The sequence below is a fragment of the Condylura cristata genome, unplaced genomic scaffold (assembly GCF_000260355.1).
Source record: "Condylura cristata isolate star-nosed mole 26May11 unplaced genomic scaffold, ConCri1.0 scaffold00041, whole genome shotgun sequence".
Taxonomy (NCBI): domain Eukaryota; kingdom Metazoa; phylum Chordata; class Mammalia; order Eulipotyphla; family Talpidae; genus Condylura; species Condylura cristata.
This window is the reverse complement of record NW_004567142.1, coordinates 6,510,022-6,531,573: the sequence shown is the minus strand read 5'-3', so window position 1 is coordinate 6,531,573 and position 21,552 is coordinate 6,510,022. Positions and strand designations below refer to the sequence as shown.

General features: G+C 54.4%; 1 protein-coding gene across 2 annotated transcripts; it reads right to left on the bottom strand.

Moving 5' to 3' along the window:
- Positions 1 to 3,404: 3,404 nt before the first annotated feature.
- On the bottom strand, positions 3,405 to 21,546 carry CACNG7 (calcium channel, voltage-dependent, gamma subunit 7). Of its 2 annotated transcripts, none has more exons than XM_004694307.2 (6): positions 21,516 to 21,546; positions 19,008 to 19,232; positions 18,367 to 18,453; positions 17,873 to 18,013; positions 4,448 to 4,593; positions 3,405 to 4,118 (listed from the first exon to the last, which is right to left on the bottom strand). In XM_004694307.2, exons 2-6 carry the CDS (start codon positions 19,201 to 19,203, stop codon positions 3,861 to 3,863), a joined length of 828 nt encoding a protein of 275 aa, XP_004694364.1. In that variant the 5' UTR covers positions 19,204 to 19,232; positions 21,516 to 21,546; the 3' UTR covers positions 3,405 to 3,860. The 2 variants fall into 2 exon arrangements, with proteins under 2 accessions (XP_004694364.1, XP_012589070.1); XM_012733616.1 differs by lacking the exon at positions 21,516 to 21,546 and adding an exon at positions 21,217 to 21,225.
- Positions 21,547 to 21,552: the final 6 nt, after the last annotated feature.

The following is a 21,552-nucleotide window of genomic DNA, read 5'->3' as shown; positions in this document are numbered from 1 at the left end:
AAATATGCCTTTGTTGAAGCAAATAACAATACATCCACTGCATGTTTATATAATCAACTTATTTTAGTAGAAAACAGCTATTTTTTCCCAAACAAAAAATACATAGTGGTATTGTTAGGTGTTTTTGAAAGCCTATTCAGTGTTGGGCCTGACAGAAGAAAGATTTCCTTCCGTAGCCCATCTACTGCGTTGTCACTCTCACGAAACCTCCAAAGACGCAGACTCTATTCATGAGATGAAGAGCGAAAATGGCGAATACTAACTGAGTATCACTATAGAAATGGTTTTACTTTGTGGGCCCCTTCCGTGAGCCTCAGGAATGCCTCAGGGACTGGGGGGCAATCTTTGACAACAAGGAAGGAGTAGTATTGCTCTGTAGGCTACATGACAAGATGAAGCTGCGAAGATGACAGAGAGCAGGGGCTGGAACTCAGCGACTTTAACAGACATGGAGGCGCTCAGAGGCTAAGCAGGGTAGGCGCAGGAGACTGGCAGGGCTTAAATCTTGGCTTGCCCACTTTCTAGCTGTGTGACCAGGAGAAAGAGTTAACTAACCTCTCACTACCTCAGGCTCTCATTGACGATAAAAGCAAGGCATCCTTGAATATAAAGTGGCTGGCATGTAGGAAACACTCAATAAATTATGCAGTTAACTGACGCAAACTCTGCTATTAAGCAACCTTGACAAATAATAAGGTAGAGTTATATAACACATTCTAAATGGTCGCCGTAAAACACTGTCACGTGAAATTGGAAGGTACAGAGCTGCAGGAATAGTATGTATGATGGATGCTCAATGAAAATGTCTGATGACAAATGTCAAACGCAAGCATATGCTCTATGCGTGGTGGATTTAAACACATGGGTGTGTGATCGCATAAACGCGTGTAACATTCTTGTAAGCATACAGTAAAAGACGATAGTAATCAGGCAGAGGGGCGATTTCTGGATTTGCTCAGAAGTAGGACTGACATTCACTGTATTCTTGGGAAAACGGCAACAAGAAAACAACTCTTTACCAAACGGAATCCCACTCCATTTTCAAAACATTAAAGATAAAGTAGTAAGCAGAAAAACCTGGCTTGATTTAAAAAAAAAGAGAGAGAGAACATAAACTTTAGGACTTGAGGCTGCTGTGTTCTGGACAAAGTCAACAACTCTCCAGAATCTGTACCTTAATGGCCCATCCTGCAGATGACACACACAGCACCAATCCCTGAGGGCATGATTTCCATCCAGGGGTATTCAAAATCCTTATCAACTCAGGCCACCAGTAGCCACTAGGTTGAGATTACATTCTCATCCATTAGTCTGTCTGGGAAGGCTGGAACAGATTTATCATCCCAAATCTCAACCTTGGCCTCCAGAAATTCCTGAAATCATCAAAAAATGATTCAGAATATTTCCCTCAGGGAGTCTGATCCTGCTGAATTTGAATTCTTCCCTGCCAATGCACCCCCACTAATTCTCCCTGTTCCAGACAGATTCAGAGTCCTTCCCGCCCAGCCTCTTCAGTTAGTTTTGTTTTTCTTTACAGAGAATGTTGAAGGCCCAGAGATTAAGGGACCAGCTCAAGGTCACATGCGTTTGCATCAGAGGTGTAACAGGACAATCTAGCCAGTCAGTGAGTAGGCTCTGGGGCGAACCAGGCCGCCGTGTGAATGCTCCTTCCCTCTGGGTGGGGTGATCTTACCTTGCCAGTCTGTTTCTTGACCTATCAAATGGGGCTGTTGGAACCCTTAGCTCCCGGACTGTTGGAAGCATCCGAAGAATGGATGAATGCAAAGCTGGCTGGCGCACAGAGTGACCGCCAACGGCAGTTGGGTAAGTGTGGCGGGGTCCTTCTCTGCTGGGCGTGAGACTGTAGCATTTCCTCTGAAGAGGCAGAATCTAGACAAGAAAGAGAACTGACATGCGAACGTTCGGTTGGTTCCCTTTGCGACACAAAGCATTGAGGCTGTTTTCAAACCCTCAGTGGGTGGCAGGTTAGGCCAGAGTCACTACCCACGCTGACCCTCCATCCCCCGGCCTGCAACGTGTGAGGTGTGTGTGCTTCTCACAGACAGGGCTTCCGGGGAGGGCCGGAAGAGCCAGGCTCACAGTAGGTCAGCAATGAATGGCAGATGGTTCTCAACAGAGCCATGGAGTCAGGCTTTGGGGAAATTCACTGCCCCCTGGGGCGGCACAAAGGAAAGTCCTATTTTGGAACCAGCTGAACCCAATTCCAGAGCTCAGGGCCTGCCAATTTCTACCTGTGTGACCCTGGGTGAGTCATTTCACCTCCAGGGACCGATCTACAAAATGAGTCCAATTAATGCAATGAGCAGGCTGGAGGAGAATGTTAAGTGGAGCAGTGAAAGTAGAAGGAAGTGTGGCGATACCACGAGTTGATTTTTATTTATCCCTGGTGGGTGTCATTGCTGTCCTCCGTGCTTACACGGACTGAACTAGAAAGTGCTGCTGTGAATAATTACGATGATCCAGCAGTTTCACAAAGACTGATCCAAACTTATGCTGAGACACTGTGGACCCCAACCTAGGAGTAGAGAAATGAGGACCAAGCCCCCCCCCTTCAATACCCTCCCCCTGCGCAGGCAGAGACTGTTTGAAATAAAGTTTATTGAAGTTTCTGTCTGTATTTACATATGATACACGGTAAATAACAGAGCCAGGCCCCCCCCCCCCCACCCTTCCCCGCCCTCAAGCCCCCCTCCCCCCAGCCTCATTAAAAATCGCTGCATAAAGACAGGTTAACTGGTGCGCTCCCCCTCCCCCCTCCCCCCTAAGATGCAAACTAAAAGCCCCCTCTCCTCCCCTGCCCCCCTCCCCCCACCCCGGGGGCCATTCTGGTTCCGTGTATAACACTGTGCTATCCCGCCCCTCCTCCCTTAATAAAGGGGGGGCGAGCGAGTTTCTGGTGACCCCCCCAAATCTGTCCTAGGGGGCGAACGGACCCTTGAAAGAGGCCAGAGTTGGGGGTCTGGGATAGGAAAGGGGATTTCAATGAAGGGGAGTGCCAGAAAATGGAAGACTTAAAGGTTTGGGGGGTGTCGACCCCCGCTACTGCTTCTCCCTCCCCCAACGGGGCCTCGAGGGGGGAGAGGCGGGCACAGGTGTGGAGATGGCAGGAAAGAATTCCCACCCTAGGGCTCCCAACCCGGTAGGTCATTTGGTGTGTGGGGCCGACGCACCTAGGGGCTTTGGATGAGCAAATGGGATCGAGGAAGGGAGGAAAGGGGAGGAGGAAGAAAAGCCAAGGATGGCTGAGAAGCGCTTAGGCAGCCGCCCCCAAAGGCAGGCAACCCTCGGAAGGCTGAGAAAAGCCCAGTCAGTGAGAGAGGACGGACTCCCCCAGGGGAGCAGAGGGGTGTGCGTGCGTGTGTGTGTGTGCGCGCGCGCGCGCGCGCGTGAGAGAGACAGAGACAGCGAGAGATAGAGACAGAGACGGAAAAACAGGGACCAGGTGAACCACATACCCTGGGCCTGCAACCACATTCCCTGGGCCTGCAAGCCCTGGCGGGAAGAGCAAACACACACCACCCCCACTCCACCAGAGGACCCCTGAGAGCAGAGACTGGCCGGGAAGGGAAGTCACTGGGCTGAGGGGAGAAGAGGCTGCTTGGCATTCCCGGCGCCTGCCCGAACCTGCTCTCCAGCGCAGCACCCCCGCCGAGTGGCCGAAGCTTGGGGGGCCCGGGGCTGGGCCGGGCCAGAGCAGCTGGAGAGGGGCGGAGTCGCCTGGGAGCGTGGGCGGGGCTGGGGCGGGGCCTTCTCCGGTGGGGCCCGGAGTCCCAGCGAGCGGGGCGGGGCGGCGTGGCCGGGAGCCCCGGGGGGCGGGGGAAGCCCGGAGAGTCGGGGGCTCAGCAGGGCGAGGTGGAGATGTGCAGGTGGTCGGGGTACTTGATGGCGGGAGGGTAGTTCTGCGTCATCTGGATGGACACGTCGCTGGAGATGTCAGAGGGGCTGCGGCCGCGGCGCCAGGCCTCTGGCTGCAGAAACTGGCCGGAGTAGTCGGAGCAGTCGCTGAGACGCGGGCGGTAGAAGGCCGGGTGTGGACGGTACATCTCCTCCTCCGCGTAGCGCTTGGTGAACAGGTACACCGACATCACACCAGCCCCCTAGGGCACACGGCAGGGTCAGTGTTCCCGAGGACATCGCGGGCCACCTCTTAGCCAAAGCCCGGAGTCCTGACCTCCTCTCATGATGCCCAAGAATCCAGGCTCGGCTTCCTCCTTCCCCGGAACCCAGGGATCACACCCCACCCCTCTCCTCCCCTAAGATACCAGCCTTTCCTCCAGGACCTAGGGGTTAGACCTCCAGCTTCCTCTTCTGCCTGAATCTAAAGTCTACACTCCTAACATCCTTTTCCTCTGTGACCCAGTAATCAGACCGCCCCCCCGCCCCGACCTCCCCATTCAAAATTGAATTTGGGACCCACAGACATCACCTCTTTGAGTAGGAAGGAGGAAGCAGCGAAGGCGAAAGACCACCCATAGCGGTAGTGGAAGTACTGCTCAGAGCTGCTGGGCCTGTTCATGACCTCGTCGTTGATGCTGGAGATGTACAGGACCAAGCCCACCACCAAGGAGAGGCCTGGGGAGCAGAGGGATGCCTTGGGTCCATCAGCAAACTGCAGAGCACCCCTCGGCCCACCCCACACCCTCCATCTCACCCCATCCTGCCCCTCTCCTCCCGCTGCCCTGGATGGCCTCCCATCCATGGGCACCCCTGTGTGCTGGGCCTTGGATGGGTGCACAGACCCCCAAGATGGACCAGCACCCTCCTTCCTCCCTCCCCAGTCTGCTTCCCAGGCGCTCCCAGTGCATGGGGCGGCAGATCTGGGCACGGTCTCCTGCGGCAAACATGGCAGAGATCAGCAGGGAGCTCTAGGGGTCCAGACCAGACACCAAACCTGCCCGGGGTGGGGCAGGAGGGCCCCAGAGAACCTCTCCGACCCAGGGAAGGTGCACTCGGGGAGGAGGAGTGAGCTGATCCACCCACCCAGCTGAGACATGAACCGCAGAACGGAGCAGTGGGCCGGAGCAAGTGCCCGGGCACAGCCGGGCTGGGGACCAGGTTGGCTCTAATCAACCCAAGGGCACAAGGGGGCCAGGGAGGTACAGAGCAGGGACAAGACAGTTAGGCTGCTACAAGATCCTCTGAGGGCCGGTTGGTTAGGAGCGGCTGGAGGGCGGGAGGGCGGAGGACAAGGCCTGAGCTGAGGCTCACTGGGCGGCACAAGGACAGCCCCGCAAGCAGCAGCAAAATGACGCCAGCCACACTCAGGCCTTGCTCTGCACCGGGCGGGCACGCGGCCGGTGCTGCCCAGGGTTAAGGCATCCGAACCGCACAGCGATCCTTCAGGCGGGCGCCACTTTATATCACATACAGACGAGAAACTCAAGGGACCAGGAGAACTGGAGCGGAGAGGTCTGGTTTGAGATTTTTTTTTTTTTTTTCAGATCATCAGCTTCATTTTAATTTCCAAGAAAACTGCCCTCAAAGTTTCTATTTCTGAAAGTTGTGATTGTTTGACTTCATATTCACTCTAGAATGTAAGTGCCAGGAAAGGCACGCGTCGTAAAGCACTAAGCACTTTCCCTGGATCCCGGGCTCGACAGCCAAGGAAAGAGAAGATGTCTATGTGACTGTGCGGACCTACCAAACGGAGCGGGGCAAGCTGGTGGGCGTGGTGGGTGACCTCTCCTGTGCGTGCCAGGCTTGGAGTTTCGCTGGTTTATTTTCACAACCAGTGGTGGTTTATCCAAGCCACTAAGCCTTGAGACAGTCCTCATCAAAGAAGTTTAAAATCACCAAAATGCCATCAGGATTTTGAAATGAACCACTCTTCCTTGAGAGGAAGCTCCCTGTAAACAGGTCCATGCCTGGGCTTAGACAACACATCCCCAGTATTTGAGAGCCCAACTGCCCCTTACCAGCATCCTGCATCCCTGTGGAGAAAGGTGTTTCTCATCACACCGGCGCCTCAGCTCCTTCCCCTGCCTACAACAGGGGTCGCAATGACAGCCTGTGGCTTCAAGCCACTCCATCTGCTGTTTGCGGGGAGCCCACTGGCTGCGACTGACTTCAAGGTAATTCAATGGTTGGAAGAAAAACACACACACAAAAAAAAAAGAGAGAAGGAGGCTACTTTGTGGCCCACTAAGTGAATTCCATTTGGCACTTCCTCAGGTGTTAAAGACAGAATTGCCATGTGACCAGCGCTTCTCCTAGCACCTGCCCAGGAGAGCTGGCCTATGCTCACAGAGGTGAGAGCCCGTCTGTCTTCGCAGAACTGAAAGTGGCAAAGACCCAGCTGTCTACCAACGGAACGGGCAAGCGGAACATGGAAGAGCCACCAGATGGAATATTATCTAGCCCAAAAAAACGATGGGGTCTTGTTGGATGTGACCATGGGCGTCACCTAGAAAACAAGCCGAGTGAGGAGCCAGACGCCGGAGACCACGCGCTCTGTACAGTTCTGTTCTGCACAGTGGCCCAAGCAGGCAAATCCAGAGAGCAGAGAGGAGTCCGCCAAGGTATGGGGCGAGGCGGTGGCGGATCAGGGCTGGCTGTTACAGAGCATGAGGCTTCTCTTGGGGAGGGTGATAAAAACGTGAGGGTAGGTGAGGAAGGGCCTGCACAGGTCACGAGCATGCCGAGGCCTGCTGAGCTGCGTGAGCTTGATGTTGCGCAGACCACAGTACCTCGGCGTGCAAGTGGAGGAGTTTCAGAGTGTGAAACTCTCCCAGCTAATCTCTGTGAGAACCCGAGGGGCCCGTTTGTGTGCCTGTCCGCAGTGTCAGTGCTGAAGAGTTTCACAGAGCGGGGACAGGTGTGGCAAGGGGAACTAACAGCCCTTATTCTCAGGCCTCTTGCAGAAAATCCTCCCTGTCCCTGGATGATGATGCCCGCCTGCTCTGGTGTCTGCCAGCCTCACGGCCAGCACATTTCTCCTGCTCCCTCCACTCAGATCATAGGGCCTTCCAGGCCTTCTGGAACACTGAGCTCAGGGTGGCCTCAGGGCTCTGCTCTTGCTATTCCTCCATTGGGAAGCTCTTCCCCCATTTCTCCATGTTTCTGCTGTGGCTTCAGTCATCTCCTTAGAAAGACCTTCCATAGAGACTCCCTTATTTAAAAAAAGAAAGAAAGAAAAGTGCTGCTTCACTCAAGGAAGAGAAATGCAAACTGGGAGGCAGCAACATTTCTCACCCAGGGCCTCGCTGGTGGCGCAGGGTTGAGTCTCAGCACTCTGAAGTTGCCTCAGCCCCTGCAGCCGAGTTCCATCCCCGCCAGGGAGCAACGCACAGAGCACAGCAGACCTCCCCTGTCTCCCCGCTGCTCCCTCCGCAGTGGGTTTCGGTGGATCGCCTGTTCTGCTCCCCCCATCTCTGCCCTGCACCCCAGCTCGTGTAGGCATAAGCAAAATAAATCTTTTAAAAAACATTTCTCATCCTTCACTCCACAACATACTCTTCTAGAGGCTGGGGGAGGGGCACACTTATCTGTTGCTGGTGGAGAGGCAAAATGGTGGGGAGTCTGGTCAGATCTGATAAAACCGCAGACGTATGTGTCCTTCATGCCAGCATGCCAAGCTCCGAGGAGCAGACCCTGGAGCGGCCCACCCTGCACCGTGGGGCACAGAGGCAGGGCTGATTCATGGCAGCAGCGCTTGTAATTGAGAAATTTCAGAAGTGACCTAAATGCCTTCACCAGAGGAATAGCAGCTCAGGCTGTAAAACCTCCCTTAGCAGAGAACTGCACCTCTGTGCAGTGAGAACGAACGAGGAACAGTTCTGGTGAGCTGATGTGGCGTTTGGTGATCGCTCCAAACGATCTCGCCAAGAAATAAGGGAGTATGCGCAAGTGGGGCAGGAATGCTACGTCTTGGGCCACAAAGAACACACCAGAACACGAGTGCACCTGCTGTTTCTGCAAGAACAGGCACGGGCGGGACAAACTAATGACGCCGATGACCTGCGGGTGGACCCAGCGGCCCCCATGGTCCGCGTCTCTGTGTGGTCTGGGCCTCCAGGACGATGCTAATGGCTTCAGAATGAAGCTAATGGCTTCCGTGTTCAAAAGAACAAAGCCCGCAGGTGGGGGAGACAAACATGAAATGGAAACCAAAGCAAAGGGCCTAACTCTGCATCAGTGAGGGCGAGATGACCCCGCGCCTCTGAGCGGAGCGCTCTGCTGGAGACCTGCCTACAGGAGAGACCTGCGCAGCAGTCTTGAAGCGCACTCGTGAATTTAGTGGCTGGGAGTGGCCCAGGCCTAACAGTTCAGCCGCTGACCTGTGTGCGCTGTGGGACTGGGCCAGAGTGTGAACGGGCTGAGATCTGGGGGAACCAGAGTCCATGTCTGGAAACGGGGCTAGGTCCTTCAGGGTCGGTGACTGCTGCTTTGCAAATACGTGTCGTGGCTCAGGTATGTGTCCCAAGCGTCACAGCAGCAGCTGCCCTCGGCCACCACGCGCACACCCAGCCCCCAGACTTCGGCCTCTGATATCATCCCCCCCCACGCAAAGTGTTCATTACTTAGAAGAGAAAAGCGCCCACTTGAAGCCGCAGTCTGGGGCAGGGAAAGTCCGTCCAGGCCACACAGTAAGGAACTGCTCCCCAAAAAAGATAGGGGCGCGGCAGAAAGGACCCAGGAACTAGTCTGAGGGGGTCTAAGCGGCCGACAGGGGCCGGTTTGAACATCAGCGCGGACTACAGTAGTAACAGCAACGGCATACAACACACTGAACGCTGGAAAAATGTGAACCCACGTGGGGGTAGTTTTAGAGGATGAATGAGACTCAAAAGTCATGTCTTCTTTAAATGGTTTGCACATAGCCGGAAAGAGTCAGAAGCAAACACCATTTTGCCACCAGCAGGAGAAATTAGGATTCAGGCAAACATCATCAGTGGACATGAAATCGCTAGATGACAGGATCTCTCCATGGAATAGTTATTAATTGCAAAGAGATTTGAAAAAGAAAACACCCTTAATTGCAAAGGAACCGGGCAGACACAGCCCCCCCAGAAGAGGGGGCTGACCTCGCTGCCAGGGAACTGACTGCAGGAGCCGCTGAAAAGGCGCAACGCGGACCCCTCCAGAGGGCCCCAGGGCATGCTACAAAAACCGGCCAGCTGCAGGCTTCAAACACGTCCACATGAAAGACACCTTGTTCAAAAGGAAGAGGGACTGTGCGAGAGATGAAGGAGACGAAGACACAAGGCAGGGAACCCCGGGCGTGACCCCAGACTGGAGCATGAAAGGGGGCGACGGCTCTAAAATTAGCCTGGTGAGCTTCGCTGTTGGTCACAATATCGCGCCAGCGAGAAGCCGCCGGATTGCCGCGGCCCTTGGCGAGAAAGGAGAAGACACTGGGCCTTAGAACCTGCTGCAGCGCTTACGCAAAGCCTCAGGGGTGAAGCGTTGGCACCTGGCGCCCCGAACGTGTATTCCAGACTGTGCAGATGGGCACCGTGCGGAGCTCCCGCGCTCCAGCCACCGACCAGCTACCGCCCGCACGACAACACCTGCAACACCTGCGCCTGCGAGCAGGCGGGAGAGAAGAGGGCAGACACGGCGCCCGCCTGCGGGCAGGCGATGAGCGCGCACGGTGTGCCTGGCGCCTTTTCTATAGGTTTACTTTTTTCCCCAAAATGAAAAATTTTTAAATAAAATAAAACAAATCCCCACACAGGAATCCCCCTGCCCAGGTGCCGGGGTCACCCTGCAAACGATTAATTCACTGTGAGAGGAAACTGCCACTCCTCAGTGAGGACACTGCTCACTGTGTGCCACGCCTGATGCCTACCCGGGTGGCCTTTTTTTTTATTTTTACAGATCTCTTTATTTATGCATACAGGAACTGGAGTGCAGGCCAGAGGTGCCGAGGGAGAAAGGACCCACCAGAGACAGTGTGGGGAGCAGATCGGGCCGATCTACTGAATCCACTGCCGAGGGGCAGCGGGGAGACAGGAGGTCAGCCTTGTGGGTCCCTCCCTGGCTGGGGACCAAGCTCAAGCTGCAGAGAACCGTGCAGTGGCAGCTGGGGACAGCTTCGCAGCGCTGCGCTTCCGCCCCCCGGCCGCCACGAGGCCCGCCCAGGTGATCTGAAGAACATGACCCCATCTCTGAATCTCCCCCCAAACATGCTTAACCTGAATCCACTTAAGCCTCTAGTCTAGATATACCTTCCAGGTCACAAAATACACCAGGAAGAGGATATAGCATACTCTGGAAGGCACCCCTCTGCAGTCTTCAAGCTACTAACACCTAAACCAGCCAGCAATCAATCTCAGCACCTCAAAAGGAGGAAGAAGAGGGCATTGCTTTGTCTCCTGATATGATGGCGGGGGGTGGGGGGTCAACAGCACTGCCTAGCTATGACCTATTCTGGAAAAAAAAAATCCCTGGTGGCTTAGGGTTGAAGTGCAGCACTAGGAGCGACCCCCAGGGCACAGCAGGTCCTGCCTGTCTCCCCGCTGCTCCCCTCAGCAGTGGGTTTCAGTCAGTCGGCCTGTCCTACTCCCCACTCTGTCTCTGGTGAGTCTCTCACTCCCCCCACCTCTGACCTATACCCCAGCTCTTCTATGCAAAAATAAAATAAATAAAAATCTTGCAATAAAGGAGTAATTATTTAAAAAAGAAAATCAAACCTGGGTCCATCACTGACCACGTTGCAGCAAAACGCAGGGATGGTGGGTGGAGCATGAACAGTACACAGCAGGAACACAGGCGAGAAACCTAGAATGTGGGACGTCCGCAAGACAAACGCTCCGACTGCTGTCAACAGTCAGTGGCAGGGAACCAAGGGAGAGGGGCTGAGAGGCCAGAGGACGCTTCGGAGCGCTGGCAGGAAAGGCGGAAGCCACGGCGGAAGCCACAGCGGAAGCGGGCAGGGTGGTGGCGCCAGGAAGCCGCTTCGCCACATGCTGATCAGAGCTGAGACTAGGTGAAGGGTGCATGGAATGGCATTATGCTCTCCTCTATTTTTATAGTGAAATCTATTCCAAATCTCTGTATTGTACAACAGAAACTAGCAGGGCGCTGGTCGAGGCTAAGAGACGTTAGCTGTGCACTATACGGTGAATTCTCCTTCTGCGGAGCGTGGTAAACGCATTCCTGCAGGCCCGGGCGTCTGACTTGGGAGTCACTCGTATTCATGGGGCTGTTGGGAAATGCCACCCAGGGCAGGCAGCTCTCTGCCCGCCTGTGCAGGCGCCTCTCTCTTCCTCTCTCCTTCTCCTAATAACCCTGTCATAAAAATAAAGCACCCAGGCCCTCCCTGCTGGCCCAGCGGGTTACGGCGCAGCACTGTGGGCAGCGGCTGCTTCCGTGCGAGTTCGATTCCACCCCGGAGGTGACCCCAGGGCGCAGCAGACCGCTCCTGAGGTCTCCCCCGCTGCTCCCTCAGCAGTGGACTTTCTCCATCTGCCTGTCCTGCTCCCCACTCTGTCTCTGGGGAAGCCTCTCGCTGCCCCTGTACCTCTGGCCTGCACCCCAGTTCTGTATGTATGCACAAATAAAGAAATCTTTTTTAAAAAAAGTCCAGGGCCTCCCTGGTGGCATAAGGGGTTAAGTCGCAGCACTATGAAGCTGTCCACAGTCAGTGCAGCACAAGTTCGATCCAGGCCAGGAGGTAACCCATATGTCTCCCCGCTGCTCCTCTCAGCAGTGGATTTCAGTCAGTCTGCCTGTTCTGCTCCCCACTCTGTCTCTCGTGAAGCCTCTCGCTGCTCCTGCCCCTCTGGCCTGTACCCCAGTTCTGTATGCATAAATCAACAAATCTTAAAAAAAAAAAAAGTTCAGTGTAACTATGGTGTGGTAGTTATGTAGAAAACTGACTTACTCTTCAGAGATGCTTGATGAAATGGTTGGAGATCAGCTATCCTGGTGATAAAGCTTATTTTCAAATAGTAAAATCAAAAAGTGTGTGTGTGTGTGTGTGTGTGTGTGTGTGTAAGGGGGGCTGGGGAGAAAGAATGTGGTGTCATTAGCAACATGCAGGAGAGAAAGATGTCAGCAGAAGAGACAACAGAAAACAGGGCTGACTGGACATGGCCGGTCAGAGAAGGGACAGGGGCCATGTACAGTGCCGTGGGTTTCCACTGACTGGACACGGCCGGTCAGAGGAGGGGCGGGGGCCCTGTACAGTGCCGTGGGTTTCCACTGACTGGACACGGCCGGTCAGAGGAGGGGCGGGGGCCCTGTACAGTGCCGTGGGTTTCCACTGACTGGACACGGCCGGTCAGAGGAGGGGCGGGGGCCCTGTACAGTGCCGTGGGTTTCCACTGACTGGACACGGCCGGTCAGAGGAGGGGCGGGGGCCCTGTACAGTGCCGTGGGTTTCCAAGTGTTTCACTAAAATAATTAGAATGATTAAGGGAAGATAAAGTAATATCACTGCAGTCTCCTTTAAACAGTGCCATTTTTCTTCGTAGCATTTACCACCCCCTGACTAATTTGGGGCTCTTCGCGAAGACGCTTGGGACATCTCCACCTCACATGTTACGGCCTGCCAAGCACCTAGCACAAGGCCTGGCACATAATAAATACCAGCTGGATGGAGTTATGCACACTGGAACTGCCAGAGAAGCTCATGAGCAGCTCTTCCCTTTTTAACCTACTCTAGTGCCACCATTTCTCTATCTTCCCTGAGAATTAACCTTTCCCCGCTCTGTACTTCTGCAGAATTTTTAACTTCTAGTATTCCTTAATTCTGATGTTTAAGAAAAGTGGGAAGAGGAGTCAGGTCATTACATGGTAGAAAAACATCTGCGGCCCTTCCTGGTGGCACAGGGTTCAGTCCCCGCACTGTGAAGCTGTCTGCAGCCCCTGCAGCAGGGGTTCCATCCCCGCCGGGGAGCAACCCACGGGGCGCAGCAGACCTCTCTGTCTCCCCACTGCTCCCCTCGGCAGTGCATTTCAGAAGATCCACCAGTTCTGCTCCCCACTCTGTCTCGTGAATTCTTTCACCACCACCCCACAACTCTGGCCTACACTCCAGTTCTTGGATGCATAAATAAATCTTTTTTAAAAAGAGAAAGAAAGAAAAACATCTGAGATAAGTCTTGAAAAAGGAGGCTTAGAGAAAGGGAACATCAGTGGAAGAACTACACCCACATGGGCACCCTAATCAAACACTGGGGCCCTGTCTCTGACGCTCTCTTCCACCAATGATGGTCAGTTAAGTCTTGTCCCTTTCACTTCCTGAACCTCTCATAAATCTAAACCCCTTTATGTCTCCAAGTCTTCTGAATCCACTCAGACTTACTTTCCGCTTGTTCCAGTATACCCAAGTCATTAGTTCCCTACTTTTGCTTACATTTATTTATTTATGCACATGGAACTCGGTGCAGGCCAGAGTCTCAGGGGTGGTGAGAGGCTTCACCAGAGACAGAGTGGGGGACAGAACAGGCAAATGGATGAAGTACACTGCTCAGGGGAGCAGCGGGCGGGTCAGGAGAGGTCTGCCGCGCCGTGTGGAGCCGCGCCGTGTGGATCACCTCCGGGGCGGGGGCTTGAACTCGTGCTGAAGCGGCTGCAGCTTGCTTGCAATACTGCACCTTAACCCGCTACGCCACCAAGGAGGGCCTTGCTCTCTACTTTAGATACCAATTTTTTTGAAACCTCATACCAGACTATATCCGTCTCTGCTCCAAATTCTTCTGTAGCTGTGATGGGATCTGCTAAACACTTCTGCCTCACCTGAAATCCCATTTTTCATTACAGCTTTAAATAACAAACATTCTCCATAAGGACAGACAGAAGCGGGGGTTGATGCGAAAGAAACAAATATTTCCAAATAGAAATTGTTTTTTTTTGTTTTACTTTTGTTTTTAGAAATTGAAAGATATCTGAAAACACTGTCAAATGGTAACTTATTCTCATTATTCTCATCCTTTCTCCTTGCTGTCTTTGGCTCTCCAAAAATAACGTCTTTCCTTTTTTTCTTCTTCATTCTTTTTCTCTCTCCCTCCTTCCCACTTCTCTTTTTTGTAATACACTCCCTCACTAGCACCACATGTTTCATAATTCTTAGAGCACAGTAGGTTATAATCACACTCCGAGCTGAATAGAAACCCAGCGAAGAGAATGTGATTTCAGGACCATGGAGAGCTGCACTTCTGTGCGCTTAGTTTCAGATACTTTCTAGGATCTTGACACATGTTAGAATGCTCCATACATGATTGTTCCTTTCTTCACTTGACAAAAATCCCCTCACCCTTTCCGCAGCATCCACTTGGATGTTGCCTCCTCTAGGAAGCCCTCTGTGGTCTCTCCCACCCTCTCCAAAACCCTGCTGTGTCAGGCCCATGCATATTCTCTTTTACCAGAATCCCCTGAGCTACCCTTATCCTTCATCAATCCTGCAAATACCTCCATGCAGGATTGTGCCAGCCAGTTATCTAGGCTCGGCAGATACAAATGAAAGCATGTTTGCGAAGGTCCTGCCTTTGGGAGTTTGCATTCTGGCAAGTGAAGACAGGATATGAATAAGAACAATAGCAATACATGTTATGAAACAAATGTACAATAGGGAACGTCCTAGTATTGTGAGGCAAGGCAACACTATTTTCAGAGAAAGAAATTCTGAGGAAGGAAGAAAGGTTGAGCACTTGGAGAATCAAGATAAAGGACCTCACCGAAGAGTGGAGCTGGGGCTGAGATTCATGTTTTCAAGGACAAGAAGGAGACCGGTGTGGCTGAAATCATAAGCAATGGAGAGCATTAGTGGATTAGGAAATGAGGTCATAGATCTGAATAGGAGCCAGACCATGGAAGACCTGTAGACCACACCAGTGGGGAATTTGGATGTGGTCTCCGTGCAGCGGGACACCCTGGAAGCACCGGAGGGATCTGAGTAGGTGTGTGCCAAGCCTGATAGAGGTGTATTTTGGGGGGCTGCTTTGCCATTGGCTGCATATGTGGGCTTTCACTCAGGACTCAGCCTCCAGTGCCCAGCAGAGGGCCTAGCCTGTGGGATGTCTCTGCAAATGTTTGATGAGTGAATGAATGAGCAGATTCATAAAAAACCGTTTGCAGATCAGGGGTTTTTATGGGGAGCATGCCTCTTAGGAACCGGAAAAAGAAAATCAATGTCACTCCAGCCTCCTCCCCACCTTCTCTCACCAAGCAAGCTCAGTCCCATTTTTCATTGATTCTTCTTCAATATATTTCTCTCTCCAAATTACCCAGAAGCCTATAACCCCAGCTCAAACCTTATCAGGAACTGCCTGGGCCAGTTCACAAAACTCCTGAGGAGCCAACTCCGTGTTTCCCTCTAGACCACCCTGAACACAGGTCACTGAGGGATGTTTGCACCTAGGTGTGCCCCTCACCCTGCTCTCTGCCAACCACTCTCCCTTGGTTTCCTCAAGAGGGACAAGTGCACTCCATTCCAAGATCCAAGATTTTCCATCCTTTGCTCTCACTTCAAATATCCTTCACTTTTATAATTGTGGCAGGGCAGCAAAATGAAGTTGTGTGAAGTACTTAGAACCCCCAAACCATGGCGCTCAGGAATGCTTTTCTTACCGTAGTACACACGCAACGCAGCCGCTCTAGCAGCCGCCGCAGCAGTAATTATCTACCTTAAACTACCTGCCTCCATCACTCACTCTTAGAGGACAGGCCCTGGGTAACGGCCTTTCACCTCCACCATGTCGGCCGGGGGTGACAAACTGCAACTACTCCTCTACCTGTTTTTGCATGGTTTGTGAAGTAACAGTGGTCTTTACACTCCTTATGGTAGGTGGATAACCATCCCCCAAATAATCTTTCATGACACATGAACATCACATCCAATCGAAATGTCGGGCTCCATAAATTGGTGCCGCTGGGACAAGCCACTCTCCTGACTCACCTCTAGCCACTCTGGGGCTACCCTGACACACTGGCAGGGCTTTGTGGTCACCAAGCTGAATGGCAAGCATCAATGACCCCGTGGCTCACCAGGCCTGAAATATTTATTCTCTGGCTCCAAGCAGGAAAAGCCTATTGACTCCTCACCAAGGCTTGTCCCTTAGTAAGCCCACAGCGTAAGGCTGTAGTCACAGTGAGGAGTTGCTGGATTTGAACCCAGCATGTGCCTTTCGAAGTCAGCATGTGCCTTCAGCTACTTCACCCCACACTCTGGAAGCACGAGACAGGAGGCCTCGGGTGGGAGGCATACACTGCAGCTATGAAATGGACTGGAGGAGATGAACAGTCTATGCCCTGCCCTGCCCTCATGACTGTGGTCCATGGAGGTCTGACTTCCAGCCTGGAGGGCCAGGGGATCTCAGCGGGACCGTGGCCAGTCAGGTCAGGGTCCACTAGTAGGAGTTTGGCTGCTGTAGTTAGAATTACTACCCCCATCCTGTACCCCGCCCTGCCACTGACAGCGACGTCGCCTCTTCCACTCCCCTCTGGAAGCTCAAGCAGTGTGATCTCCCTCCAGCGTTTCAGGCGGGTTAAATGAAAGTCTCCATGCTACCTACCCTTGCCCCACTTTCTTGCTCTCTAGGCCACTATTTTTCCACCTGAAAAATGATGAGACCTTTCGGCTGTGACACTCTGGGGTGGCAACAGTCTACGTGTCTTATTTTAGCTCAGTGTCTGGCTGCACAAGCCGTGATCCAGGTTTGCACGGAGGCTGCACCCTGGCTTCCCTGGAAAGGTCTCCTCGGGTTAGGTTGGAGGTATGGGGGAGGCTTAGAGAGAGCTGGGTGAGGAGCTGGGAGGAGGCTGGGGGAAGGGATATCCATCTTTAACTTGCAGCACTGACTAGACAGAGGGAACAGAGTTGGGGGGCGCATGGGCGCAATGGAAGTGAGACATGCCGCGGAGGTTGTTCATAACGCAGCCATCAAATTTAAAGGACTCCAACGGAGTTTAGATTGTGTTGGATTAATTCGAATTGAAGAACTGAGGAAGAGTGGATTGGGAATAGGCTGGACCGGACTGATGGGGTGTGTTGTTTGTGCTGAGCTAAGCATAGCTGGATGGAATTCCACAGGCTGAGCTGAGATGTGGAAGCGGGTAACACTTACAGAGCCCTGGAACTCAGGGTGCTCTGCAGCTCCCAGCTCACGCTGCTTTCCTGAGCAACTCCATGAACAATTCTGGGCCTCTGTACCCCCATGTTATCGAATACCTACTACTACTAATTCCCTGGCAGAGCTGTTGTGAGAGGGTGTGAGGTTTTGCATGCAGAAGAGGCTTGTATCTCAAAGGGAAAAAGAACTGCAAACAACCCCCAGCTATGACGTGCATGGGAAAGTATTTAGGGTGAAATGTACTGACACCTACAAGTCACCTGAAAATCATTTCAAAAACACATGTGTGGTTAGAAAGACACACAGATATGAGAAAGAGCAAATCTAGCAGTATCTTGATGACTGACTCCCAGTGGTAGATACAGATGTTCACTCCAAAATTCGTTCGATTTTTCTATTTGCACATTTTTTTCAGATAAAAGGTGTGGAAAATAAAGAGGCTGTGAGAAAATATCAGGCATGGTTAAAAGTGCCTCTGTGGTTTCACTGCTCAAGGCCCTGAGCAAATGACCTCATCTCCAGGAATGCTTGCTTCTCCCTCTCTGTGAAATGGGGCTATTAATAGCGTTTACCTCACAGGACTGTGGTACTAGAACGGCACCTCCTACCTAATTAGCACCCATTAAGCATGCGCTATGACTTGGCCTCTAAACCATTCTGCAACATAGCCACTGCTCCCTCTGCTCCCCAGGAAAAGGAAGGGGCCCAGCGAGGTCCTGGGACTCCTCTGAGATCACACAGCACGAAAATGGCTGGTTAAGTGCAAGAGGGACCCCAAGTTCCTGGAACCTAAAATAGTGCCCCGAGCCCGCTGGTCCTTTCCTTAGGCTCACCCGAGAGGATGAAGAAGATGCCGGAAACGAAGGCCAGGATGGTCCTCTGCGGGCGGATGTGGCCGATGTTGCTGATGACAAAGGCGGTGAAGACCAGGAAGAGACTGACCATGGGGAACGGGGTGGCCGTGCGCACGGTCTCTGACAGGGCGGGAGGCAGAGGCAGCAGGTGAGGGGGAAACTGCGATGCAGAACCTCGCTATTTCCCGGACCCCCAGGACCCCGACTCCCACCACGCCGCGGCCCCTCTTCAGGCTCCTCCCCTCATGCCGGAGCAGCCACGGGCTCCACCCCTCACCCAGGCCACACCCTTCCCTTGGCCCCTCCTCCCTGCTGACGCCACCGCGGCAGGCCCCGCCCCGCCCCGCAGGCTCCTCCCCCTCCCCAACCCGCCCTGGGTCCCTGAGACCCAGCGCTTCCCTCCTCCTGCCCTCTCTCCCAGGACCTGCCGCCCTGATCTTGCCCCTTCTGCCGAGGTGCCCCCTTCCCCTCACTCAGAATATTCTCCGTGTTTTCCGTCACCAAGTTGATCTCCGGTTCAAGGAAATATTCTGAGGCCACGCAGCGACCCTTCTCCCGGCCTAGGGGTGAGAGAGAGCAGGGACAGATGGGTGGCGCCTAAGCTCTGGAGAGCTGACACATGTCAGGTCCCGAGAGGGGGCAGTGAGGCACAGTCCACACGCAAGGCCCCGAGAGGTCGGGAAGGATGCGCAGGTGGGGTGCCGAGGACCTCCTCTTGGAGACACCTGGGCTGGGGGCCGCACTGCAGGCAGGACCCTGAGTGGAGAGGGGCTGTGGGCTGGGACTCATGGGCCCCTAAAGGAGATAAAGTTGGGGTACCTCGGAGGAGAGGTCTCGGTGGGCTCTGGGAGCCACGGATTTTCACCCTATTCATTCAACATTAGAACTGTGCAGGGGGCAAATTCTGAACCTAGACCACAGCTGCTAAGGGAAGGCTCTGGGGGCAGCAGATTTTAGAGTTCTGGAAAACAAGGGCTAAGCTGGGGCTTCAGGCAGAAACTAGAGTCTGCAGAAGAAAAACAGGGGTCTGTTTCCGGAACGCGCAGCATGGGGCTATGGATAGGACTCTTACATCCGCAGACAGCAAGAGTTAAGCGGAGGGCGGAGGCCTTACCTGCGAAGAAGCAGACTCTCCAGAGGCCGGCATGCAGGGCCATCTTGACCTCCGTGGTCTGGTTCTGCGGCAGCACCGTCCCCTCCTCCATGTACAGCCAGTAGTCAGTGCTGACGGCGATGCCCACGAGCAGCAGGCCGCACGCCCCGAACACGCTGCTCAGCAGGGTCAGGGCGCGGCTGCTGCAGTGACTCATGCTCGACGGCGGGGGGCGCCCTGTGGGGCCTGAGGGATGGAAGTGGTCACAGCCCTGAAGCCACCCACTCCCCAGCCTCATGCAGCCACCTGGGACCCTACCTGGGCCAGAAACACCAATCCCCACGCAGAAACCTCTCAAATCTGAGCCCTGTGTCCTAGTCTTAACCCAGGCCCCAACGCCTGAATTTATTAAACCAATGACACAACTCTTGACCTTCAAGGAGAAATGGCCTTTCCAAACCCACGCTCGTGCCCTGGCACTGGATCCTGACCAGGGACATCATGTGTCAGACCCCAAACTCCAGGGTAAGATTTCCAACCATAACGCGCCCCGCCTGGACTCCAACCGGTCTGGGCCTGGGTCCCGAGCAGGACAACTATAACCAGAAAGTCAGTGTCCAGGTTCTCAGAGCCAGAACCGTGCCCGCCAATCCTAACCCCGGCCCTGGTATGAGACCTGACGCTCCACACCAGGCCCCACCAGAAAATCTAACCATGAGCCTGGTCTGGGGACTCGGAAGTGATGGCACTGATGTGACTGCACATGCAGACCTGGCGCCCTCCCGCTCCATGCTGATCCTCGCCACGCCGGACCTCACACCCTCACCCCTCTCCTGTGGACTGTCTCAGACTAGCAAGCGGAGTTTCCCAGAGTGGGTCGCTAAGCCAGGATCCCTGGCCCCAAACCCTTAACCTCAGGCCTACTCATGCCTTGAACAGCCCCTCCCACCCCACCAAAGTTTAAACCGTTGGCATTTATCTTGACCCATTTAATACCCGAGTCTAACTCCAAGACCTTGGCCGTGACCTTATAACTTTGATCCATACCTCGCCCTCAGTGGGGTACGTTGATGTGGGATTGTGGCCCACAACCCAAATCTGAGCTTCCAGCACCCCAACTGTGCCCATCTTAGATTTTGACTACAGAATCCAAGAATGTCCATGTCATGCTTCCCCCCAATTCAGCATCTTAACAAGAGCACCCCACTCAAAGGATTGACAAACTACGCACGGATCAATGTGATCCAACCATTGAAGCCCTGGATCCCCACTTCCCATCAGAAGACCCCACATTCTCTGCCAGATTCTTGACACTGATTTCCCATGCTTGGACGTATCACAAACCTTCTTGAATATCCAAGCTGATGTTAGGATCCCCTTAATATTACACTCTCAAAACTAGAATTTCAAGGCGCATAGCTCTGGAGGCCAGCTAGAGAGCTCCTAAACTCTTTTCCACAACTCTCAACCACCCACGCCCCTCCCCCACACCCCCCCCCAAACTTCACCAAACCACACAACCCTGCGGTATAGCAGGGACTTGGGGTCATCCTCTTATCTCAACCAGAGACCCCTGCACCTCTAGACACAGGGTTTCCCATCATCCTTTAACTATGTCAGCTAAGACCCCCCCCAACATGCAGCCAAGACTTCAGACCCCACTTTTTGGAGCCAGAATTCGTGGAGCCTTGAAACTCTGCCCCAACCCGTAAGAACCCTAAGCCCGAGACCACCTTCGCTTGCCCGCTCCCCTCCGCTCTCCCAGGCCCGGCGCCCCGCCCCGCCCCAGCGTCGGGGCGCTCGGGGAGACTGGCGGTACTCCAGCCAGCTCGCGCCCCTCCCCCGCCCCGTGGCTCCCGGGCTCGACCGCCAGCTGCCCGCTCGTCTTCAGGCGCTGGGCTGCGAAACTAGCGCGGAAAACCCAGTCACCCTGCCGGCTCTAGTCCCTGGGAACGGACCTCGGGCTCCCCGCAGGGCCCTCGCCCCCGGCCACCCTTCTCACCGCCCCTCTGCCCCTCCTCCCGAGTTCGAGCCGGGAAGCTTCATTCTCCATTCTCCAAGCCGACCTCCTCGGGGACCCTCCTCTCAGGCCCGGGGCTTTCCTTTCCCTTCTTTATCCAGCCTCTGGGGCTCAGGCATTCCGACCCACGGGTCCCCTCCTCCAAGCCCCAAGTTCTGCCCCTTGAGGAGACGGACTCTCCGTTTCTTGGGACCCCTTCTAGACCCACACCATGCTCTCCACGGGCCGGGCTGAGCACCCGCACGCAGCACCGCCTCCTTCCAGCACCCGCTGGCGGCTCTCGGGTCCCCGCGGCCTCTGAGCCCGTAGAAGAGCGCAGCTGCCCCACGCCGGGACCTCGGACCGACTGCCCCGGATTCCCTAGGCCCTAAGGTCCCGCCGGCCCCCTCTGCCTCCGGAACTCGGGTCCAGACCTAAAAGGGCAGCCGCCCGCGCCACTCGGCGCCCCCTGGCCCCCCAGTCGCGCTCCCACCTCGAGGGGCGCCCCCTCCCTCCAGGACCCTGCTCACCTCGCTCAGGGCTGGGCGGACGCTCCGGGCCGCGGGC